The sequence below is a fragment of the Martes martes genome, assembly GCF_963455335.1.
Source record: "Martes martes genome assembly, chromosome: 4".
NCBI lineage: Eukaryota > Metazoa > Chordata > Mammalia > Carnivora > Mustelidae > Martes > Martes martes.
Window position 1 is genome coordinate 79,314,770 of NC_137891.1, and position 26,749 is coordinate 79,341,518.

The window sequence follows — 26,749 nt, forward strand, 5'->3', positions numbered from 1 at the left end:
TTCCTGTGTTGCATAAATCTTCTTCCTGTCTTTTGTTCACCTTCATTACTTTCCATGACTTTATCTTCTAGGTCACTAACTTATTCCTCTGCTTCTTCCAGCCTGCTGTTCATTGCATCAAGCCTATTTCCAATCTCATTTATTGTCTTCTTCATCTCTGATTGATTCTTTTTTGACTTGTTTATCTCTGTGGTAAGGGTCTCATTGATGTCTTCTATTCTTTTCTCAAGTCCAATGAGTATCCTTATGATTGTTGCTTTCAATTCTCCATCAGGCATGTTACTTATATGTTTCACTTAAATCACTGGTCTTGGCTTTATCTTGTTTTTTCATTTAGGATATATTTGTCCATCTTGGCCTTTTGTGTAAGTCTCTGCCTTCTTCTTCTGTGCTAGAAAAACCAGTTATGTCTCCTCCTTCTAAAAGTAATGGCCTTATGAAGAAGAAGTCTTGTAGTATCCATGGCCTGGGGTGTCATGTACTCTGCTGTTTTGCTGTGGCTGTTCTATCCTACAGAGGCTGCTGCTCTAGGTAGTGTTTGGTTCCTGGTCTGAATGGGTCAAGTTTTAACTAGGTGTGCTGTGGTCAGCTTGTGGAATGAAACCCGACACCACCTCTGCCAGAAGCCCTGTAGAACTTTCTGGTCAGGAGATGTGGTATGGGCTGAGGCTTGTGCTGGTCTTCTTTGGGAGGGACCCACTGCACAGGGACTGAGGGAAGCTTGCATGCAAAACAAAGTCCCTCCAGAGTACAGGGGGTCAGCTTGATAATAAGCAATTTAAGCAAGCCAGTGTGAAGTTGTGCTGCTTCTGTATGACTCTGTGTTTATGCTGAAGAGTGTGGGAAGAAAATGGCACTAGACAGCTCCTTCGTTCTGGGAGAGGTGCCTTCATGAAAGCTGCCTCTCAGGGATGTGCTTCAAGAAAAGAGAATAATCTCCCCTCTATGTGCCCCAGGCATTCCTCAGCTCATTGTTTCCATGCTGTCTGCCCCTGGATTGTTTGCCTGCATTCTCTCCAGGAACAGTACAGTTCTTTCAAGGCTCTATTTGAGTCAAGCCTGCTGACCTTTAAAACTTCAGGCTTTTGGGAAGGGGAGGTGAACCATCAGAGACTATGGACTCTGAAAAACAACCCGAGGGTTTTGAAGGGGCAGGGGGTGGGAGGTTGGGGGAACCAGGTGGTGGGTATTAGGGAGGGCACAGATTGCATGGAGCACTGGGTGTGGTGAAAAAACAATGAATACTGTTACGCTGAAAATAAATAAAAAATTTAATTAAAAAAAAACAAAACAAAACTTCAGGCTTTAAACCCCACTGGTTGCAAGAACTCATAAAATTCAGCCCCTCTCGTTTTCCAAGCTTTGGGGAAAACGTTTCCTCATGTATTTCCCTGTGTGCTTCTCTCTCTCTTGCCCTTTTCAGTGACTATGGCTCCCTCCCCTCTGTAGCACCCAAGATTCTTTTCTCCTCTAAACCTCCTCCTACTCTCACTGATGTGGCTTCTTCTCTCCCTTTTGTTTCTGGCATATTTGGGATGATTTAATAGTTATCTAGTTGTGTTCGTGGGACAAGATAAACATAGGGTCATCCTATTCTGCTGTCATCTTTCAATTTTTTATACTATTATAAATAATAATTTTACACTAATTTATTGAAAATGTATCCCATGTAGGTCCGGAGCTTTGTGTCATGCCAATGATGGATTAGAAACTTAAAAAAGTTGAATCCAGGTGGAATCCAAGTCCTATTAGTCCCAAATTGGTCAAGTGTCAAGCTCAAAAATGTTGACCAATGATTGAGGGAGAGCAATGTGGTTAAGTGGAACATCTCTTCTTACCAAAAGATGCAATTTTTGTTTAGGGAAGTTACCTCAAGGAGATAAAACTTTGGAAAAATACTTGTGCTCTTCTTCTTCTTCTTTTTTTTTTTTTCTTTGATTTACTTTAATGTATTAGACCCATTCTTGGAGACTAGAACTGACTATTGAAAAAAAGTTAGAGGTTATTGAACAAAGTCAGCAACTTGTGGTCTTGTTATTTAGTTTCATCAAGTAAATAGTAACAAATGCACAAACAATGGGGCTTTGAGAACAGTAAGAGAATTACCATGGTTTATGGAGGGGCAACCACCAAGCAGTTGTCCAGGAATGATGGTTGTTACCTGGTGATATCAGACCCCTCTCTCTGTACATTTGAGATGTTGGGAGCTTTCCTCAACCTGATGAGGGAATATAGGATGTTTAAAGCTGTAAGCAGCCATTTGGAAAGTTTTCTGAAAACACACAAACACTCTTGCTCTTCATTTCCCTTTAGTGATTCCTGTTTTTTTCTCATTTTTGCCTATGTCATTCTTGTTCTTAGATTCATCCTTATACTTCAGTTGGTCTGTTTGTATTTTGTTTTACTTTTGTTTTCGGCTCCCTGCCAATTCTCTTCACCTCTATCACCAGGTTGATTTATTCCCCTGATTCACTGTAGCTACCTACTTCCCACCTGTGGATTCTGCCTGGTGTTTCCTCCTTTCTCATACTTTGATCAGCCTTGACATTTAACCTGTAGGAAGTGACACAGTAGGCTGCCACAACACCAAAATAAGTTTTGTGACCACTGTGTATCATTTACATTAGTTATTACTCCCTTACTAAGGAGGCAAAAGAAAAGTGAGGCAAAAGGAAAGACTCTTGAAAATTGAGGCTAGAAACTGGAGACTATGGCTGGGATCCTTCTTGAGGCCTTAGGATCTAGGACAGTGGTTCCCATCTGGCATGGTTTCTTTCCACAGGGGATATTTGACACAACTGGAAGAGGAGATGCTCCAACATCTAAAGAATAGATCCCAGGGGTGTTACTAACAATCTTGCAATTCAGTGGACAACACACCTCCCAACACTGAATTATCTGGCTTCAAATATCAAGACTGCTAAGGTTGAGGACCTTGGTCTAGGGAACGCTATATTCCATTGGACATCCTGAGGTATCTTCCCAAAGAGAAACCCTTACTTCCAGGTAATCCTTTATGAACCTGTCCCTATCATAATCCTCATACTTTATAAATAACCAACCCTACTTCCCTCTGGTTTCTATTTTCATATATGTTACCTTATTACCTTATTTTAATCTTAAGTTAATTCTGGGGATGCCAGATCAATGTTATTATTATGACTTATTTTTTTAAAAAAAAATTACAGGGTTCCTGGGTGGCTCAGTTGGTTAAGCAACTGCCTTTAGCTCAGGTCATGATCCTGGAGTCCTAGGACTGAGTCCAGCATCAGGTTCCCCACTCATCAGGGAGTCTGCTTCTCCCTCTAACTCTCCCCCCTCTCATGCTCTCACTCTGTCTCATTCTCAATCTCAAATAAATAAATAAAATCTAAATAAAAATAAAAAAAATAAATTTACAGATGGACAAACTCAAATTCCAAAACATTAAGTAATCAAAAAAGGTTTTTTGAGGATTAGAACACATTTTCTTTTTATTAAATAGCGTGTCTTGTAGTGCCCTAGAGTTTCTCTTTCAAGGCTGTCATTCATCCTTAGAGAGCCATAAAAGCCTTAGAAATAGCTTTATAAGATGACATAGATAACAGAATGGAATCTTGAGAGTTTTCAGGTTAATCTTGGTAGAATTGGGAGAGGGCTGGGGTCTGGGTTAAGTGACTTGAGAGAGCATCTCATCAATCTGAGTATTTCCACATTCAGGAGTTACTGAAAATAAGGTTCAAAGCAGGAAATGAAAGGAGCCTTTCCTTGTGCCTCACTAAATTAAATTTGTTTTCTCTTTTTTTTTGCCTTATTAATTCTTCAAGGCATTATGATTAAAAAGGAAACCGAGAGGTCAATGAAAGTGGTGTCCTGAGAAGATGAGCCAGATGACATACCACCTTTGACCAACAAAGCATCCATCTGCTTTTTTATTGTGCTGAGCAGTATTGGTGGGTAGAGGAGGCATTCTTAATAGTATAGAGGTTTCCCAATAATTCTAATAATCTGCCATTGATTGCTGGTTGAGAGTCATGGTGATAATGAGGAGCCCAGGAGCCTAAAAGAAGTGGGCTACATGTTACCTTTATTATGATCATTAGGTATTGTAGCCTCCTGAGGTTGACAAAGAAAATGAGATCATAATGGGGCACCTGGGTAGTACAGTTGGTTAAGTATCTGCCTTTGGCTCAGGTCATTATCTCAGGGTCTTGGGATGGAGCATCACATCAGACTCCCTGCTCAGTGGGTAGTCTGCTTTTCCCTCTTACTCTGCCTGCTTCTTCCCTGGCTTATGCTCTCTCTCTATCAAATAAATAAATAAAATCTAAAAAAAAAAAAAGAAAAGAAAAGAAAATGAGATCATATTAATTACTGCTATTAGAGAAAATTAACTCCAAAGATGACCCTTAGTGTTTGGCAGGTGGGATGCCTTGGACTGTACAGGAATAGTAATATGAGGGTGTAGGAAACTTCCAGCTGTGTCCCTTTGACTTTCCAGGTCTACCACTATACAGAACAGGTGGTGGAATGCTGGAGCTTAACATTCAATTAAATATTTCTCTCTAGAGTGCCTAGTTAAGAACATGGGTCAATCAGAATGTATTCCACAATTTATCTAAGCATGTTAGTTCATCAAAAAAAAAAATCCCAAATACATAAATTTTTGTAAATTTTATGAGGAGGGAAGGCAAGTTCTTTCTGTTGTATAAGCCACCTTAAGAAAGGTTTTTGTGAAATCGTGGGCAACTTTAAATACCTTAGGGTATTATTTTTAATTGTGGTAAGTGCATATACCTGAAGGTTTATTATGTTTTGTTTCGTCATTGACCTCTGCAAGAACCATGAGAAGGAAGCTTCATCTATTTGGCATCCCCAATAGAATATGAGTGATCACCTTACTAACCGTCAATCTCTGAAAGGCACGTGTTCACTTCATTGAAAATATACTATGATAAGAAATGAACTAGGGACGCCCAGGTGGCTCAGTGGGTTAAGCCTCTGCCTTCAGCTCAGGTCATGATCTCAGGGTCCTGGGATCGAGTAACGCATGGGGCTCTCTGCTCGGTGGGAAGCCTGCTTCCTTCTCTCTTTCTCTCTCTCTCTGCCTGCCTCTCTGCCTACTTGTGATCTCTCTCTGTCAAATAAATAAATAAATTCTTAAAAAGAAACAAACTAACATTTTATCAGTTTCACTATTGAGTCAGAGTCAAAACAAAGACATTCAAAATGAAATAACTTTTAAAGTCTCTTTAGGTCTAACATTCTATGATGTTCTATACTGCAAGATGACATCAGCTCCTCTTCATAGGTGTGAGTAATTTAACGAGAGGTGATTTTCTTTGTTTCCTGAAGTCAATCATGCTACAAATTCACAATAAGATAGCATCTGGGACTTTTTTTTTTTTTTGGAAGAGCATCTAACCTTAATTTTTCTTTTAGTCAACATTAAAAATTAATATTATCTATTATTAAAATGATAATTTAAGAAACATCTCTGATTTCAGATTTTTAAAATGTACTTAGCAAATTGATATTATCCTGTATACAAGTCCTTGGGATTTTCTTTTTAACGTGGAAATATATATATATAAAAGTTTTAATAATGACTATATGTATGAATTCCAAATTATTGAACTTAGATCTTTTATCTTTAAAAAAAATTGTATTATATAAAGCATGATCATAACCAATTGGCAAGAAATAGTCAACCTGGATGAAAGGTCAGGAACGTTGGAAAATAGTATTTAATCTGACTTATTTTACATTTCAGCAAATCTGTAAAATTATCGTATCATTTTGATAATTTCAAATTTCATAGCCTGACTCCTCCAAAATAGATTTAATTTTGCTAACAATATGTGCACAAATGGTGAGAGAAATGTCTTTTTTGACTTAGTGTATGTCATCATATCTTTCATAATCATATCCTAGAAAAGAATACTTGTATTTAATATGGTATAATACAAGAATACAAGAGAATACAAAAATACTAACAATCTGACTGTGGGCAATTTACAGACTTTGAATCCTTCTATTTAAATTTGGGAGATATTTACCAAAGTAGTTTTTTCTGAATAGTGTCTTTTTGGTTTTTTTCTTTAAGTTTTTTGTTTGTTTGTTTGTTTGTTTTTTTGGTGCATGTCTGTATTTTCTATAATTAACACATTATTTATGTAGCATTATAGTTCTACTAAAATGGAAGTCATATGAAGATAATATGTTCTCGTACTTTCTGAGCTCAGAGGACTAGACATTGGCTCTGTGTGTTGGAAGATTACCTAATAACTCTTGTATGTATGTATGTATAGTGCGTTTAGATTTAGAATGGTAAAAAAGCTTGCAGTTAATGTGTCTTAAAATAATATTAAGACCTAAAGCTTTTTAGAAATCTAATGCATAGGCATATTTTTTAATTTTAATAATGGATTTTACAGATTAGATAATATACTCATTTTACTATAATTTAGTGTGAGGTTTCTTTTTTCTTTTTTCTTTTTTTTTTTTTTTTAGTGTGAGGTTTTTTTGAAGCAGTTCTAATATGCCCGCTATATTACTAAAAATGCACTCCTTCATTGGTTTTGGTATAGATCTAAAAAATGTCATATTTTCAGTTACTGCTTGTAATAATAATTATTTATGGTAAGATAAAGTATGAGCTTAATGGCAGCATTTTGAGAGTGTCCTGTTTCTCTGTTTCTTTACTTACACTTGACTGGTGGATTCTATTTTTTTTTTTTTTTCATCCCTTCTAAAACTATCATAGGGGAGCGTGGGTGGCTCAGTCTTTAAGCACCTGCCTTTGGCTTAGGTCATGATCTTAGGGTCCTGGGATGGAACCCCACATTGGGCTCCCTGCTAGGTGGGAAGCTTGCTTCTCCCTCTCCCACTGCCCTTGCTTGTGTTCCTTCTCTCACTGTGTCTGTCTCTGTCAAATAAATAAATAGTCTTAAATAAAAAAAAAAAGTATCATAATTTTTTCAGGTGAAAGACTAAAATAATTTCCATTGTCACTATCATTTAAAAGCACATCTTGAAGAGGTGTTATTCCATGACATTAGGTCCGGGAGAATCATGAGTGATCATTATGGAAAGAAAATGAAAGTATCATGGTCAACATAAGATATGATTGTATAATGGAAAAACCCACATTCAACTGAAAGGAGAATACTTTTTTTAGATAGTTTAGATAAGTGAAAAGACAAATCACATTCTTAGATAGGTAAAGTCACAGTGGTAAAATTTAAATGTTAATTAAAGTATCCAGAGAATTTTTTTTTTTTAATTTGTATATGTGCTGCTGAGGAAAGGACACTGAATTTGAAAAATGTTCCTAAAGTACCTGGGGGTGAGGGGTGGGGTGGAGGGGTGGGGTTGTGGCTGTGAAAATAACCATTAAAATAGCAAAAAAGAAGAGGGATAAAACAACCCTATATAGAAAATGATATAGAAAACAATATTTGAAATATTTCCATTGTAATTTGTCTAGAAATAGACCCAGTGCGTGTTAGAAATATGTATTTGATTATATTAACATTGCAAATCATAGAGGAAATATGACTATGTCAGTCAATAATAATGACAATACATAAGTAATTTGGAAAAAATAAAAAATTAATTCCAGATAAATCAAATATTTAAACATAAAAATAAGACCATAATAGCTTAGGAAAAATAAACTTTTAATGTAATTTTAGATTCAGGCAAGCCTAAGCAGGATACAAAATCCCAAAGCTATGAAAGAAATGACTAACAAATTTCATTACATAAAGATTTAAAACATCTGTATGATACAAATAATAAAGAGAGCTGAAAGTACAAACTATACTTTGAAATACTATTTCTAACACATTATAAGCAAAAATTTAATTTAATTTGTTTTACATGCAAAGAGTTCTTAACAAATTAATAAAGACAAAGAACCAAGTGGAAATAGTGAAAGGATCTATTTAATTAATTTACCGAAAAAGAAACAAATGACCATCAGTGTAAATTTTCAAATGTCTGTATCTTTCATTTACTTCAGAACATTTAAATTTTGGAGTTTTAAAATTTCAAAAGATAGGGCAGTTTATCTATTGGATCTGTGAAAGAATTTCACAGAGAAATTTCACATGTAAATCTGTCTTTTCCTTTGAGAAATATGTGTGAAGAAGACTTGACATATTCAATTGAAGAAGTGTGTTTTTAAAATCTGCCTGACTTTTTCTTCCCTTTCTCTCCCACTCCCTGCCTTTTTTGTTTGTTTATTTGTTTGTTTTCCACTGTTTTGAACTGCAAATGATGTATGTGGTGCTTGTAATAAAGTAAATATTTTTAGTGGTATTAGTGGTGGCAAATTTTTAAAATAATAGTCATTATTGACTTTGGCTAAGAATTTCTTACTTGATAACTATGCAGATAACTCAGGAATCACGGTTTATGGTTGCTGAAAGTTTTAGACTATTTACTTTAGTAGGCATGGAAATGAAGTTTACAGTCCTGCCATTTTAAGGGTAGCAGAACCGTAATTCTGGAGAGTGTCCAAATGAAAAGTAAACATAATTATAAAGCAGAAGCAAATTAGCATTATTACCACTTATGAAAAACCCCAAACTATCTTGTTTTATTTAAACATAGGTATAATGATTCACTTTCAGAGTAACTCTTGGCATTACCTTGAATGGAAATTTTATTTGACACAGGAGAAAACTCTATTTTGCTTCTTCCCACTTTGATGAACACATAACCATGCAAAAAGCTTTTATCTTTCCTAATAGCTACTAATTGCTTTTTAACAAAATATTTCCATCCACATAGTACTTATTTGAGTACATATTTGTGTGTATATCAAATGTACAAGTATGTGTGTGAAAGATACAATTATTAAAATAGGCCTATTGGTCTGTTGCTGTTTTTTCTTCCCCATAGTTTTGATCATCAGGATCGCAGATCTCCTGTTTTCAGGAGTTATTTTATTTCCACAATAAAAGTATAACATTTTTCTTGGAAGGCTTTTTTGCTTCTTTTTTCCCTTTCTTTGGCATCATAGACAATATTAGGATATAGAATATAACCACACTTTTCCTCAAACTTGCATTGATTTTTTTGTGAAAGAATGTTAGATATTGTTTTATGCCCTGAATCTCGGTAGAATTGCTTATAAATTTTGAACACATCTCCTTTATGAAAAATAAGACAAAAAATAATATATATGACAGTCTTTATCATCACTTAGCCAAAACATTGTTAGGAAAATATTCCATCCATTAAAATTATAACAAAGATACTTTGATGGAAATCATAATGTTTTAAATAAACCTTAACAACATCTATGTACTTGTGATTGGAAAACACATTCAGCTGTGAACCACTGTAATGAATTTGTTTCTTGTCAACAATAAAAACATTTTCAAGAAAACCTATGAGTTAAATTGCTTGATCTCATACCTTAGATTATTAACATTCATATTGAATTACAATGCTCAAGAAACAAAAGCAATCTCAGTGCAATTTTAGAAATTTAATGTTTTTTATTTTCACCAAAATTTAGATAACTACATAAGAAAGTGCAGAAACATAGGCTCTGAGCACATTTTATATATTGAAGAAAAATGAATTATAACTAGTATCTTTTCTTTTTTCAGTTCTGATATTGAAAGAGAACGAAGCACTAATGACCAAAGGCATCCTTTATGTTACATGGATCAATTTCTTTCCTAGGCACCATCCTTGTGACAATAAAGAAAATAGTCAGTTTCCTATATTCTGTGGTTCAGATGAGATTGAGACTGTATACACATATATGCCACACATACAAACATCTCACTTAGAAGATGCACAAATCACACACCTATGTAGTATACATATATACACATATGTGTACACACATGTACATGTGTACACATTCGAATATGCATCTGTGTGTAAACATATGGATTATATCTATGTACACACATATGTATATAAGATATGTATATATGTATGTGTGCATACATATATTTTTTCTATATACGTTGGTGCATGTATTTAATAAAATGTGGGTTGGAATAGTCATTCTTCAAGTAATAGTAGATGTATAGTGGTAGTTTGGGGATCTAAAGCAAGTGTAGTATTAGATTTTGAGTATTAGATTAAGAATGTACAGAGAGAGTAACTAAATAACAAATTTTCTCAGGACAGTATTTGTGACTGGTATTAACTAGATATTAACTAAGTGTGTTACCTTTAGTTAGCTTAAAAAATTTCTTGAACACATGGTAGACTATAAAGTTGATGGGAGCATTGACTGAAGCTGAGAGTTATCCATAAAAATGGACATTACCTCTGCATTGCATCAGCTCTAATACATACTATAGATTGATTGTTCTGCCTCCCTGATGGCCAGAACGCTAGACATAAATGGCAAGGACTGGCTTCGGTACCATAGGTGGGGTGTTGGATAGTGACCCTAAATGCTACTTGGAGAATTAATTGTGTGGCTGAAACTTTAGAGGTGAGGCAAGTCTGGGTAGGTTAGAGAGAGTTGAATTTGGGGTCTCTGGGCTGCTTCCATCTGTATGAGTAAAATAATCATCTGCTCCATTGGCCAAATGTTTTCCTAATAAGTCATTTTGAAAAAAGCATAAAACAACTATTTTATAATACACTAAAAGTGAATCCTCTAGCATTTTACTCTGGTAGTGGATTTAGAAGCTTTGGAGTTTTTAAATGGTATAGGATATTTAGCAAAATGTGTGCCAATTCAATTAGTAGACATTCCCTGTACATTTAGACATGTCATAATAATTTAAATCTGAAAGAAATTTAAAGTGTATTTCCTAGGGAAAAATCTATAATTTTTATTTGCCAGAGTGCTTTTTCTAAAATGTTTGAAGTTGTTGAGAGATGATTTTTCTGTAACTTGTTTTACTGTTCAAATCCAATTTATTTTTGCCACCTGTTATTTTTCTCCCTGGATTTTTTAGAAGTCAGTTTTGGACCATTTGATAGTACTATAATAAGAACCTCACTTCCTATGGTGTAATTGACTCTCAGTTTGACAGTTCAACAAATACACAATGAGAGTCCACTGCTTGGCAAGAGCAGTGATATTTATTTTTCTAAGGAAAATGCTTAAGCCTGAGTGTATATAACTCTCCATCTGTTTATTTAGAAATACATTCCTTTGTCACTGTGACTATATTGATAATTTTCCTTTTACATGGTAGGCTTCAGGAAAACAGGAATTTTATCCTATGGCTTATAGTCCTCTTTTAGGGGTATTTTAGGGTAATTTGATAAATATAAATTATTTTTGAAGTCTTTTGTGACTAGCATTTTAATTTAGCCTTTTTGAAGAGAAAGTTTTAAATTTGTAAATTTAGTGAATGTATCTGTAAATGTTTTTCTACTCTGTAAGGACTATTTCTAGTGGAACTATTGTAATATTTGCGGAATCTGTTTCTTATTCTGAAATTTGTGTTTGTTTTTGTTTTTTTCAGTCTCCTGAACAACAACCAAATCAGACAGATTTCCAGAAATGCTTTTGAAGGACTTGAAAATTTGCTTTATCTGTAAGTTGCACGAAAGGACAAAAATAACTTACAGTGTTGATAGATTATTTTTGCCTTTTTGTTTGTTTTAACCAAAGTAATTCTTCATCTTCTCAAAAATTACTGTCAACATTTACACAAAACACATTTGAAGATTTCTAAGTGAAGTCAATTGTTGCCTTCAACAGATTATTCATCTGAGCACATTAGAATATTTACGCACATTTTATCCCCCCATCTCTGCCACAAAAATTCTAAATTGGAGAAAAATAAAAACAAAAACCATTTGCCCAACGTTCAAATTCAAATCTAATTAATTGATAATTCTAAAAATTGTATAGATGAAAGAAGATTTTTATATCAACAACTCAGCCATCCAAGAACTTCTGAAGCCTGTGAACACATTACAACTAGGAACTTTAATGAACATGAATAAGAACCAAATTTTGGAAAAATTTGTTCACAAATATGACCAATGACAATTGTTGTACTCTTTTGTTTATAACAAGTAAATGAGAATAAAGGTACTTTAAATATTTTGTTTATTTTAGAGAGAGAGAGAGAGAGCATGAGAAGAGAGAGAGAGAGAGAGCAAGCAAGCAAAGTTGGGGGTAGGGGAGGAGTTGAGTATCAGGCTCCTCACTGAGCAGGGAGCCAGACGCAAGCTTGATCCCTGAACCCTGGGACCATGACCTGAGCTGGAGGCAGATGCTCGACTGACTAAAACACCCACACGTCTCTGAGAATAAAGGTATTTTAAATGAGTCCTTGTTTTGACTCAGAAACCAGTCCATGCTGGTAGGTTGAAAGTTGGGAGGTCAGGACTGACACTTATGTGGAGGCTGAAGGAAGAAACTAGGACATTTGTCTAAGCACAGAGTGAGTGCTGCGAGTTTCCTTTTGAAGAACCTTCAAGAGGTAACTAAAATTTTTACACAAATATGCCCATTTGTACTTCACTAAGTATTTTGTGTCAAAAATTGGTTACTCTTTTAAAGAAAAGATGCTACCCTAGCCCTTTGGTTCCCATTTCATTTCTACAATAGTCACATCATCTTTCTGAAAAACTGTAATTCATAATACACCGCTCTGGAGCCTTACAGCATTTTGTGTTCAAATGAGATACCCCAGCCTACTAGGCAAGACCTTCTATGGCTTTTTTTTTTTAATTTAAATTTTATTATTATTTTTTTAAAATCACTCAGTCCTAAAGGGATAAGACTGGTTCCTTTTTGGAATTGGTCCATTCTATTTGCTGTCCTAATTGTTCATGACCAACTTAACATGCCTAGCAGGTGCATGTCAGTTTTGATTTCCACTGAGAAGCATTGCTAAGAACACTTCAAGCTTTCTTGACTGGTGGTATGAGAAATCTGCTCCTTGTAAATGAAGGAGCTCTACCCCCCTGCATTTCACCACAGGCCTGTGGTTCTGTGGTTCTTTACTCATTGGCATGTAAAGAGTATCACTCTTACAGTAAAATAAGCAAATTAATAAAAAAAGCATAAAACAAAAACTTTATAACTTTGCAAATGGTGTCTTAGAAGAAACCTCATTACTACAGCAATATTCAATGAAAGAATCTAGTAAAATGACAGTTATTAGCAAGAAATTATTTTGGATAAAATGAACGTTCAACATTGCTGTGGCTTGGATCAATTACATGGACAAGTACACTATCAGCTCTGTGTAAGAAGCATTTAACAAAACTTCCAGTAATTCTCTAACCAGTTCACACACCATTCATTAAGTGAAAGATACAACTCTCCTGTAAGATGTACATTTAGGAAAGGGGAAGGATAATTTATAAATGTTTCATTATGCGATAGGTTGTGAACATGTTCATGTGGCCACTGAAATAAATCTTTCCATATTTTCAATAACATTGGCAAGTAAGGATTACATCCCAAATCAGAGAAGTTCATAGAAAAAAGAAGGTTGTAGGCTACAAGACCTATTCAATGCAGACAGCACCTGTCTGGATGAGAAGAAAATAGAATTGTAAGGTTTAAAAGAAAACGTCAAGGTCTGAGGCAATTAAAGATGGCCTAACTCTGTCACTTTGTGTCAATTCAATAATGCTTTAAGATTAAGCTGACCATCCACTATCATTCTGTGAGTGGATCTAGTGAAAATGCTTGGAGCAGACATGAGCTTTTTGGGGTTAGGGTTCACAAATACTCTGAAATATGGTTGTATTCATTATTTTGGTGGTCTGTGGTGATGTTGGGATAGGCAGTGGGGAGGGGGAGGATGGTAGTGTATGGAGATGAAAAGGCATGAGTAATTCCCATATATGTGTTTGAAGGACAAAGATACACATGCTTATAGGACAATAGGTTTTATTATATGGGCACATATGAGGTGTGGTGGTGTCAGAACAGAAGGGAGACCAATTCTGCCTCCTAGAGTGGTGGGCAAGTTAGACTTCAAATAAGGGGGTGTTTAGGAATTATTGGATCATTGACAAAACTAAGAGCTGTCAATGTTGACATCTTTGTTATGATATCAGTTGCAAAGCATACTAAGTTTTGTTGTCTTGCCCTACTTTGGCCAGAAAAATTAAACATGATGTTGAGGAAAATAATATACAAAAAGCATTCACAGAGACAATTCTGAGTCTGAGATTGCATGTGTTGGTTTGAGCAGTGAGTGCAGTAGGAAGGATGCAGTGAGCTGTGACTGGGAGATAATGGATCATACCAAAAAGGCCTTTCCACAGGAAGCTAGATGGTGTTGTGTCAGGGAGAATTTATAGGGGAAGGGTATGATCACCTCTGTGGTTTGGGAGAGGCCAGTCTGGGAGAAGGGACAGGTTTGCTTGAGGCAGAGACTCAATGGTAGGAGGCTATGCCAACGTCTCCTGAATGGCCATGCATGATGACAGCCTGGACAGGACTCTGCAGTAGGACTGCAGAACTGGAGAAAGATTTCTTCTTCTTCTTCTTCTTTTTTCTGAAGTTTTTGTTTTGTTTTGTTTTGTTTTTTAATTTATTTGATAAAGGGAGAGAAAGCACACACAAACACAGGAAGGGGCATAGGAATAGGGAGAAGCAGGCTATCTGCTGAACGGGGAGCCTGACATAGGGCTCAATCCCATGATCCTGGGATCATGAGCTAAAGCTGAATGCAGACACTTAATCATCTCAGCCACCCAGGTGTCCCTGAAGATAAATTTTTTTTATGTAGATTTGTTTAATGACTTTATGGCAAAAGAGATGGAATGTCTGCTCTTCTAATAGAAAATCCCCATTTCTGTCTCAGTCTGTGCTATTAATACTCCAGCCTCCTTCCACTGTCCTAGGAAACTTCCTTGGCCACTTGCCTACTCATACTTTCCTAAAACCTTCTCACTCCTCCACAAATCTAGTTTTTATTTTCTACCCGATTTTCTGAATCTTTGGATGGATCACTCATAGGATTTACTCTGTAAATTGACATTTAATTATATTTAGCGTTATTTCCACTTCTCTCCCTACATGTATGTGTGTTGAGGTCTCCATGGCCACATACTTGAGAATCACGGTCTTGCTTGTATTTCTGTCCAGTTCATACAGAGTTTCAGACACAATTCTCTGCTTCCCCAAACTCGCGTGCTCCTCCAGCACACATCTGTTTCCTTTTCAGTAAATAGCACCCTTATTCTTGAGCTGCTTGGCATCATGCATAGGTTCTTCCTTTCTCATATGCTACTTCAGCACACTCTGTTCATTCCAATCCTAAAATATTTCTAATTTGGTCACTTTCTCCATCTTTCCTGCATCTACCCTAGTGTGAGCAGTCATTATTTCCTTGCTTCACATTTCATTTTAATAAAAGGGCCACTCCCTATTTTGGCCTGTAAGTCCTAGCATGGTTTTTGATCCATCCATGCATGTAAATCCATCTCGTGTCTTTCTTTCCTTTGCTTTTTATATTTGATCCATTGTTCTTTAATTTCTCCAAACACAGTAAATGCTCCAGCCTCCAACCTCCATGGGCCGTCACATGCTGCTTGTTGGATTTTCCTTGGTGATCTTCTTCTGTCTTGTCTCAGCTTTAATGTCATCTTCCCAGGACTCCCTCTAGGCCAAATGATCCTTGCCTCCTTTTTCCTTTATCAGCGTGCCCTGTTTATTTCATTTATCATGTCTACCATAATAGTTAATGTTATTCCCCTTATTTTTTTAAATGTGTTTTCTGACTTCTCATTGGATTCTCTGAAAGCAATTGGCCATACTTCTCTTACTTACCACATATCCTATCATCTAGAACATAGGAAGTAAGTGCTCATTAAATATTTGTTGACTAAATAGGAGAACATAAGGCAATCAATAAATGCTTGATATTTGACTGATTAATGCTTTTAGTTACGCTGAGCTCATTATTTCTTGAAAAGTGAGATTTAAACGCATTAAATGCATTTAGCGTTAGCTTTTTCAGCAACGTGTATCAATCAGTTATTTATATCATGCCTTTTCCCAAGGATTTCAGGTGTTTGTATTACATAAAGTATTTTTAGTGTATGTATATTCAGGAGGTTAATTTTTATTAGACCAGATATACCACAGGATTGCAGTTTTGCCTTGCCAAACACAAAAGAGAGCACATTATTTTTCCTTAAAACAAAAGCATTTCTGAACTCTTCTGAAATTCTAATGTATTTTGGTCCAAAATGTATCATTGATTCCCTTGGGCAAAAACAAATTGAAAATTGCAGGACAAATTTGCTTTCAGATTCACAAGGAAAAATATGACTGTTTGAGATCTTAGGAAGCCAGTTCATTTAAGGTTAGCTGAATTTTGGACCTAAGAAGCATTGAAAAACTGAGAGCAAAACCTTCTTCTTCTTTGAGTTAACAGACCAGCAACTGTGATGTTATGTTATCATTATTCTTAATCAAGTTAGAATTAATCTAATGCTAAACTCCAAAATAAAATTTTATTTATTCAGAAACATTTTGGCATCTATGAAGTGATAATGGTCTCATTACTAATGAGCATTTAACAATAACAAAAATCATCCATACAGTAAGAACTGTTACCTAACTGCTCATGTTTGAGATACACTGAGTATCATTTAGTAGTATTTATAGAGGAAATTTATGTCACATTCAAATCCATAATTTTGTTTCTAGCTTTGGTTCCCAGAGTTTGGTCTCTGAATTACAGCTTCTTTCTGCCTTTAACCCATCTCTTGCCATCATTGTCTTCACGAACTATTTCTGAATGCTACTCTCTCTGTACAGACTCAACTTCTTAGATCTTTGCCTGAATATGTCATTTGCAATTGTATACTCAGCAGTGGCCCTTTCCATCTCTCTCTAGTCTCCGAATCTATTTGGAGTCTACCACATTCCTTTTGCAGCCTGCAGATAGAAAGATATTCTTGTGGAAGTTTTGGGAGATTTACAAACATTAAGTTCTTGGCAAGTGAGTGTTACTGAAAAATCTCACCTTTAACATGTAAACTTGAAGGACACAAGTCTCACCATTTCTGGCCTCTCTGTTAATACTCCCTGAACATTAATGACAAGCTAACAAAATAAATGAAATTTCCATGGGGTTTCTTGTTCACTGTATCAGTTAGCTTTTCCTGTGTACCAAATTACTTGAGAACATAGTGACTTAAAATAATAATTACTATTTCTTATGATTGACTTATGGGTTGCTTGGGCAGATCTTCTGGTCTAGGTTGGCTCAGCTGAGGCTGGAAGCTGTAGGATGGCTTTCCTTATATATTTGGCAATTGCTCAGTGTCAGCTGGGATGGCTTTCTCCTCCATGTGGTCTCTTTTTCTCTAGCCAGTTAGACTGTGCTTATTTACAGTGATTTTATCCCTAGTGCCATTAGAGACGAGCTTTTCATGCCTTTGGTGTGTCATATTTGCTAATGTCTCATTTCCTAAGTCAAACCATATGGTCGAGATCTGATTCAAGCACCAGAGAAATGGATTCCACCCCTTGATGGGCAAAGCAGCAGAATCACCTGGCAAAAGGGTATGAATCCAGGGATGGGGAGAAACTTGTGGCCACTTCTGTAATCCATCACATTGACATGAGCTTCCAAGAGTGAGGTCCATGTTGCAATCACAATAGGCATATCCTGGTTTTGACACCAGGATAGACTTATGCAATGGGTACTGTATTCAAAAGGGAGAAGAGGTCATATCTAATTGAGAGACATGGGTCTGGGAGCAGAGTAGACTTGATGGAAGGAACAATGCTTTAGCTTAATTTTGAAAGGAAGATTTGTGAGAAAAGGCAAGACATGGTCTAGTATGTTTGGGAAATGGCAACTATCTTTTAATGATTAGATTGTAGGGCCCAAATAGAGCATGATGAGAGATAAATTTGGCAAAAGCCAAACAATGGGAGAGAGGAGGTTTTTATGCCAAGCTCTCTGTCTCTACTTGCTTACCTTTTATTTCTACTCACTCCAAACCAGCCTCTGTTCCCACCACACTACTAGAAGTTCTCTGACAAAGGCCACTCATATTGTTAAACATATTAGAAATATTCTATTATACACTATGTATAATTATGTCTAGTGGTTTCCTTTTGTTGACCATTCATACACCTGAAAATATCTTTGGTGTTAGTGACACTTCTCATGTTCCTGGTCTTCCCTTCATTGTTCTTCCTGCTCTGTCTCAGACTCTACCTAGAGTCCTGTACCAGGCTCCGGTCTTTTTCATACTGGTTTCATATGGTTGAACATATCTGCTTCCATGTATCAGTTATTATATATAGATGCCACTGGCTCACAAATCTTTATTTTGAGCCTAAATTGTCTTATGTTTTTAAATACACACACACACACACACACACACACACACACGACATGTCCCATAGGAGCTTCAGACTCAAAATGATTTAAACTTAATTAATTTATCTTTCTCCCTTCAAACCTGCAACTTATTTTCCCCTCAAACATGCTTCTCATTTTGGTAAATGATGACAGACTAATACAGTCATCTGAACTAAATGTCCATGCATCATACTGACCTCATCCCAATTCCTCTCCCATTATATCTAGTTAGTTGTCAAGTTCTGTCTATTCTGCTTTAGTGCTATTTGTATCTTCCCTCCTTCTATGCCCACTGTGATGACTTATATTTAATCCTTGTTACTCATCACCATAACTATGAGAAAACCTCATAGTTCAAGCTTTTCCTCTTCTATCTCCGAAGGACAACCAGTCATCTTTTTTTAAAAGTCTCAATCACACCATTCTTCTAAGGTCCTTCAGTGGCTCCCCATTGCTGTTTGAATGAAGTAAAATTGAATTAGCACCAGATACAAGGCTTGAATTCACTTACATCTTCAGCTTTCTTGATGATCACCTCCTCAAACCTTGTGCTCTGAAGTTCCTGATGTGTGGTATTTGATAATCTCCTGATCAGATGCCTTTAGGTCATCTCTGAGTTACTGGATTATACAGAACTGTGTCTTCCTGTGATTCCTTCCAGGTCCCTGACTCTGATACTGAGATCACATCACTGATCTATTATTTATTATCACCTACTATGTGTTTGAGCAGTACACAATATCACTAGTCTATGCAACAAGACTGTATGGTTTTATGACTGGAAAAGTGGACAAAATAATTAATTTTATCAGGGACACAAATGTGGGAATACTATGCCATATGAAGACTTGAAGGGGAAAGAGAAGGGTAACAAGGAATTTGTGTTAGGGGTAGAGAGTGTGGCAGCTCTGCCTTTTTGGGTGGTGTCTGCATATCGTATAGTACCATGCATAACCTAGGCCTAAGTTTTCTCTTTCTCTGACAACTGCTCTTAGGAAACTTCCCATGAGGTTATAGCTGCAGGCTGGAGAGAGAAGGTGGTATAGCAGGAATAGGGCCACTTCTTTATATCATTTGTTTTTGGCTTTAGGGCCTGCTTGAGCCTGATCATGTATATACCACCTCTGTTTGAAGATGAAATCCAAATTTAGGGCTTGGTCAGAGAACCACTGGCTTAAACAGTAGAAATTTATTTTCTCAGACTTCTGGAGGCCAGAAGTCCAAGATCAAGGGGATGGCAGGGTTGCTTTCTTTTAAGTTTCCCTCTCCTTCACATGTAGATGTCCATCATTCCTCTGTCTTCCAGTGGTCTTCCCTCCATGCATATATATATCTGTGTCCTAATCTTTTCCTTATAAGGATGCCAGCTCTGCTGGATTAGGGACCATCCTAATGACCTCATTTTACCTTAATTACCTCTTCATAAAGCCTTATCTTTAAATATAGTCTTGTTTTGTGGTATTGAAAGTTCACATTTCAACTTATGAATCAGGGGAGAGGGTGGAGCACAATTTCACCCATAATAGCATTTATTTATTATCTTTTTTCATTAAGTTTGAGAACTCTCTGGTTCTCATTATGGTGAGTAGCTTTTGGTTAAAACCGAGACCTTTTTCAGTATTATGTTATGAGACTCTAAATCATATTTAAATCTGCTTTAGCTGATTCTTCTTTGTTAGGGAAGGGGCTACCTTTTTACTGTCAGATGGAGGTGGAAGCCCAGGTCCCCCAGTTGGCCTCCATGGATATCCATGTGGTAGTGGGACTTCTTGTTGCTTCTAGTCAGAATTGGGAGTTCTGGTTTTCCACTAGTCCTCCACTGGTATGTTCCTTGCTAGACAGAGTATAAATGTTTCATTACTGCTCCCCACATAGCCACACTGACACCAAGTAGAGGGAGTGACTTCTTTATTGCTTCATGGTGGTAAAACTACTGACGGTCCACTAGGCCTCCCCTGATGCCACCCCAACAGGGAGCAAAAGGAGAAGCTCTTTATTGCTTGTTTTGGGTAGAGGTCCAGGATTCTTAGGTGGTCTATAGTGTCAACTTGGTGTGGTTTCCTTATCTTTACTGTTTGCAGACAAATGTCCTAGCTCCCCTAACAATACTGCTATGGAGGTGTTGGGTGCCTCATTAGAGCCTCAAGGGTGTGGAGATCTAGGTTCTCACTTGGCTTCTGCTGGCATGGGTGGGGATGGTGATACAGATTTTCTGTGGTGTTTGGCTGGAACAGAGTGGTTCTTTCCCAAAAGTTTTCTGTCTTGTTAGACTTCCCCATTCCCTCATTTGTTATGAGTTTTTATTATCTGTGTTCATTGGCATTTCCTGGTTTTTGACTGTTCAGCTTTACCTCTTGAATGACTGAGCAAGAAGAAAACCCAGAGACTGATTATTATGCTATTCCTTGAGTCCTGAGATTCTTAGCAAATTTGCCTTCTCTCTACTTTCATTCTTTTTTATGTTTGTCTTATTTGTAATATCTAAGTTTTTAAATTGTGTTTAGCAAGAAAACTATGAAAAAGGATTTCTACTTCACCTTCTCAGAGACATAAATCTTTATAAATACTTTTGAGTGTCTTCTTCAGTATATGTATTTTCTCTTTTGCTTTTTAAATTTAACCACGTGTCACTACAAGTCCCCTCTCTGGCTCAAATTATCTGTAATCTTGCCCCTGTCATTGGGAGCTTCTACATCAGATCACCCAAGGATTTGCTCTTCCCTCCCTGTGCACCTTCTGCCCTAAAGCCTTCCTGACTTCTACGTCTGTGTAGAAGTGGGAACTTCTACGCCTGTGTTTAGGGGAAACCCCAGTCCAGCAGGCCATCTTCCTGTTGTAGGGAGTTCTTCATACTGTACTCAAGGTGCCTGGGTTGGGGGTGGGGGAGTTCATTTGAGTCAGACTCCTGTGGATCTCTGCAGGAGTAGGGTCTCCCAGGAATCACCAGGCAGGCCTCATTAGCAGGCTTCCTGGCCCTGTGCAGAATCAAGGATAAGGAGTTCCATGACATCAGGTTTCCCTGGAATAGGGAATATGTTTTGTAGTAGGGTGGACCTTGGTATCACTATGAGTCCCACCAGAAGTCCCCACCAGGGTCCCAGTCTCTCCCCCAAGTCCAAACTCAGGGACCCATCCCGGGTATCTGGATGCTGAGTCCCAGTGGCCTGCACAAGTGCACTTTTCTTCCACCATCTTCCCCCCAGACATCAAGACTTCAGAGCATATTGGATAGGACATGCCGTTGCCCACCAGGAAGTGTTAAGACAGTTTTTCTCCCCACTGTGCCCTTGATGTGGAAGTTTGAGTGCTGGTTACTGTTAGACTTCATATGTGGGAGTAATGGCTAGTATGTTTTTAAAAATTATTTTATTTATTTATTTGAGAGAGAGAGTGAGAGCATAGGGGAGAGGGTGAGGGAGAAGCAGACTCTGCTGAGCAGGGAGCCCAATGTGGGGCTCGATCCCAGGACCCTGAGGTCATAACCTGAGCTGAAGGCAGATGCTTAACTGACTGAGCCACCCAGGTGCCCCCATTTTTTTTTTGACAAGAAATAGCTAATAATAAAAATTCTACAATATATGATAACATTTCTTTGTTTTTATTGTGGTAAAATATAAAATTTACCATTTTAATCATTTTTAAATATATGATTCAGTGGCATTAGTTATGTTTGCACATATATATGCACAATGTTGTACAACCATAAGTATTTTTCTATTTCTGAAACTTTTTCATCATCCCAAATAGAAACTCTGTACCCATTAAATAATAACTTCCCCTTTTTCTCTCTCCTCTGGTAATCTCTATTCTATTTTATGTCTCTATAAATTGTCCTATTCTAGATACCTCATATAAATTGAATAACTCAATATTTAGAATTTTTTGTCTAGCTTATTTCACTTAGCATGATGTTTTCAAGTTTCATCCATGTCTTAGCATGTATCAAAATTCCATTCATTTTTAAAGGCTCAATAATATTCCATTGCATGGATATGTCACATTTTGTTTATCTACTATCTGTTGATGGGAATTTGGGTTGTTTCCCCCTTTTGGCTATTGTGAATAATGCTACTGTGAGCATTGCTATAAATGTATCTGTCTGAGTTCCTGATTTCAAATCTTTTGGATACATGACAGAAGCAGACTTGCAAATTTCTTTTTATGCAATTATTTACTGATTGAATACTTTCATCAGTTTATATATTCGTTCATTTATTCAACACATCTCTTGATTGTCACCCACTAGCCAAACTCTGTACTGATATTAATGTTCAATATTACACATTTGCATAGTGTCTTACAGAGTTTTTATAAGTCTTTTATTGACCCTTCACAATAGACTTATGATTTGGTATATTAATATCCTAACTACATACATATGGAGATGTATCTGAGAGTTCCACACTGAGTCCAGACTCATATTTCTGCCTTCTAATTTTGAGCCCAATACTCTTTCAGTTGACAACCTGGAGATATTTAAGCAAAATTAGATTAACCTTTACGGACAATGCTCTAAAATTATGTTCTGTAACTCAAACTCCAGAAAATTTTCCAATATAATGAAACTTATAGATGATATGTAGGTGATTTTCCAAAACTTTCTGAAGTTTTAAGCATTGCTTTAGTCTTTCTTTCTTTCTTTCTTTCTTTTTTTTTTTTAACAGCAGGAAACAATATCTCTGGAAATGGCATTATTGGCAGTGTATTTTGTTTGATGTGTAAACATCCAATGAATCATATCAATATAAATTTTATCAATGTATTAATTTTGCATATATACCTGTTATCTAAAAATATTTTTTGGAATCTATAAAGATGTCTCTGAGCTGATGATTGTATTTTTGGAGCTTATCTTTGTAATACTTTCTTTCCAAAATGACTAAATATTGACCAAAAATTATGATTAACTCTTGGCTCCTATTGTTGTAGGACTGAAATAAATTTGTTATTGAAAAGCTAGACTTGAATTTCAAATGAAAATACTTCTAGAGTACTTAATATATGTTAATAAATATAATTTTACTTTAAGTAATTCAAATTATCTGAAAAATTTTCAAAAAAGGACAGATACATGATATAACTTTTAATTGTGATTTTTCTATTACTGTTTAAGATCTTTGGAAAATTATGGATTATTGCCTCTGAAATAATTCAGAACACAGTTTTAGAGTATAGAAGAAACTTAGTTTTTTTTTTCCCTTATGTAGTAAAAATAGAAGTGTTTGCTACATGAACTTTGCCCATTTAAAGACTATTGTACATATATAGTTAAAAAACTATGTTCTAGTTATAAGATATATACTATATAATAGTATAAACAATTTAACTATGTTTTAGTTATAAAACAAACCTATTGCTTGACTCTCACTAATTCTAGTTTGGATATTGAAATGACTTAGTGAGTTAAATGTAATATCGTAGCATGAATACACACTATTGTCAGTAGAAAACGTACTTGAAAATCAGGGGATGTGATGAGATGGCTTCTCATGGTGGTAATTTTTAAAAATAAAAAGCTTCAGGTTTGTCAGGTTTTCATGTTGCTGAAGATATACTGTGAAGAATTCAGAGACAAAGATGAAGAGACAGAAAAAGAGAAAAATAGAAGTTTTTCTTTTTCTTTCCTTCTTTTAAAAACACATCAGTTTAGATTTTCTTGGTTGCAATAGAACAAAACAAACTAACAAACTGCTCAGATGGGCATAAATATTGTATAGATAATGCAGACATCAGGCCTGGTTTGATCCAGTAGCTCTAAAGGGTTACAGAGAGTTTTGTTTCTTTGCATCTCTCAAATGGGTCATCTCTGAATCCTTTTTATTTTTTCTCAGAATTTTAATTTGAAAAGTGTATGCAGGGGCGCCTGGGTGGCTCAGTGGGTTAAAGCCGCTGCCTTCGGCTCAGGTCATGATCCCAGCGTCCTGGGATCGAGCCCCGCATCGGGCTCTCTGCTCAGCAGGGAGCCTGCTTCCTCCCTTCTCCTCTGCCTGCCTCTCTGCCTACTTGTGATCTGTCTGTCAAATAAATAAATAAAATCTTTAAAAAAAAAAAAGTGTATGCAATGGAAAAATGGTTGAATACCTGTATATCCTCCATCTAAAAAAAACTAATTAAAAATTTCAACATTTACTTTTTATATTTTTGTGCATAGTACATTTTTACTTAACTATACGAAAATAAGTTAAACATATTGTACAAGTCATGCTTCAGTACTGAACAGCTATTTACCTTGGTTCCTATTACCTGATAGATCTTGTCAACAAATAGAAAATAGTTACCTAAATGGTAGATATTAATATAACTATACCAATGATCATTGATGTGAATGGTATAAATATACCAATTAAAGACATTGTTGGGATGGATTTTTTAAAAAGACCCAACTATATGTGTCTATAAGAACATCCCTTTAAATTTAAAATAAATTGAGATGAAAAGTAAGGCCATGGAGTTGTATCATGCTAATACATAACAAAAGAAAACTATAGTGGTTATATTAATTTCAGGTAAAGTGGAACAGAACAAGGAAAATTATATGTGATAGGGAGGGTCATTACATAATGATAAAGAGGGCAGAATCTTCAAGAAGACATAACAATTCTTAATGTGAATGCACATAATAGTAGCACAACATATCTTGAGACAAAAACTGATAGAACTGAAAGGAGAAATAGACTAATCCACTAGTATAGTTGGAGATGTTAACATCCCTCTATAAGTAATTGACAATCCATCAGGCAGAAAATCAGTAAGAACAGAGTTGAGCTGAACAACACCATCAGTCAACTGAATCTAATAGACATTTGCAGAATGTTCCATCCAACAATAGCAGAATAAAGTTCATGTCAAGTTCACATGGCACATTCACCAAGATAGACTATATTTTAGGCCATAAAACACACCTCAACAAATTTAAAATAATAGAAATCATTCAAAATGTGTTCCCAGACCATAATGAATTTAAACTAGGAATCAGTAACAGAAAGATAGCCGGAATATCTCAAGGTATTTGGAGGTTAAACAACAAATTCCTAAAAAAAAACATAGTTCAAATGTCTATCAAGTGATGTATGGATAAAGATGTGAAATATATTTTAAAAATGAAATATTAGTCATAAAAAAGAATGAAATCTTGTTATTTGCAATGATGTGGATGGAGCTAGAGATCCTTATGTCAAGTCAGCCAGAGAAAGACAAATACCATATGATTTCTCACTCATACATGCAATTTAAGAAACAAAACAAACAAATAATCATAAGGGAAAAAGATAGAGGCAAACCAAGAAACAGACTTTTAACTATAGAGAACAAACTGATGGATATCTGAGAGGAAGTGGGTGGGGGGATGTGTTAAATAGGTGATGGAGATTAAGGAGAGCACTTGTGATGAGCACTGGGTATTGTATGTAAGTGTTGAATCACTAAATTGTGCACCTGAAACTAATATTACACTGTATGTTAACTAACAGGAATTTAAACAAAAACCTTAAACAATTAAAAAAAAGAAAATAAAAAAAAGCAGTTCAGAGAAGTTTCAAGATAACTTAAAAATATTTTAGAGGGGAGGAGTCAAGATGGCAGAGAAGTAGCAGGCTGAGACTACATCAGGCAGCAGGAGATCAGCTAGATAGTTTATCAATCCATTGCAAATGCCTACAAATCCAACAGCAGATCGAAGAGAAGAAGAGCAGCAATTCTAGAAACAGAAAATCGACCACTTTCTGAAAGGTAGGACTGTGGAGAAGTGAATCCAAAGCGACGGGAAGATAGACCGTGGAGGGAGGGGCCAGCTCCCTGCAAGCGGCGGAGCAATGGAGCACAAAATCAGGAGTTTTAAAAGTCTGCTCCACTGAGGGACATCGCTCCAGAGGCTAAACTGGGGTGAAGCCCACACGGGGTCAGCGTGGCCCTAGGTCCCACAGGGTCACAAAAGGATCGGGGGGTGTCTGAGTGTCACAGAGCTTGCAGGTATTAGAGCAGGGAAGCTGGCTACAGAGACAGAGCCAAGGAGTGAGCTCTCAGTTCAGGGTTACCTTGAACTGGTCACAGGCTGGGTGAGCTGGGAGCGCAGCCAGAGGCCAGGGAGACGGGGGTGATTGAGCGTTTTTCTCTGAGGGCGCACTGAGGAGTGGGGCCCTGAGCTCTCGGCTCCTCCGGGCCAGAGATTGGGAGGCCGCCATTTTCATTCCCGTCCTCCGGAACTCTACGGAAAGCATTCAGGGAACAAAAGCTCCCGAAAGCAAACCAAGCAGATTACATAGCCGGGCCCCTGGTAAGGGTGGTGCAATTCTGCCTGGGGCAAAGACACTTGAGAGTCACTACAACAGGCCCCTCCCCCAGAAGATCAGCAAGAAATCCAGCCAGGACCAAGTTCACTTACCAAGGAGAACAGCAGAATTCCAGAGGAGGAGAAAGCAAAGCACGGAAATCATGGCTTTCTCCCCGTGATTCTTTATTCTTGCAGTTAA

The 26,749-nt window shown here is 36.6% G+C and overlaps 1 protein-coding gene across 1 annotated transcript in view; it reads left to right on the forward strand.

Annotated features, from left to right (window-relative positions):
- Positions 1–26,749, forward strand: part of PXDNL (peroxidasin like) — a 456,789-nt gene that overhangs the window by 217,830 nt on the left and 212,210 nt on the right. The window contains exon 3 of the mRNA XM_080802773.1: positions 11,442–11,513. Within this exon, the coding sequence (XP_080658899.1) occupies positions 11,442–11,513 (72 nt within the window). The remainder of the gene's footprint in view (positions 1–11,441; positions 11,514–26,749) is intronic.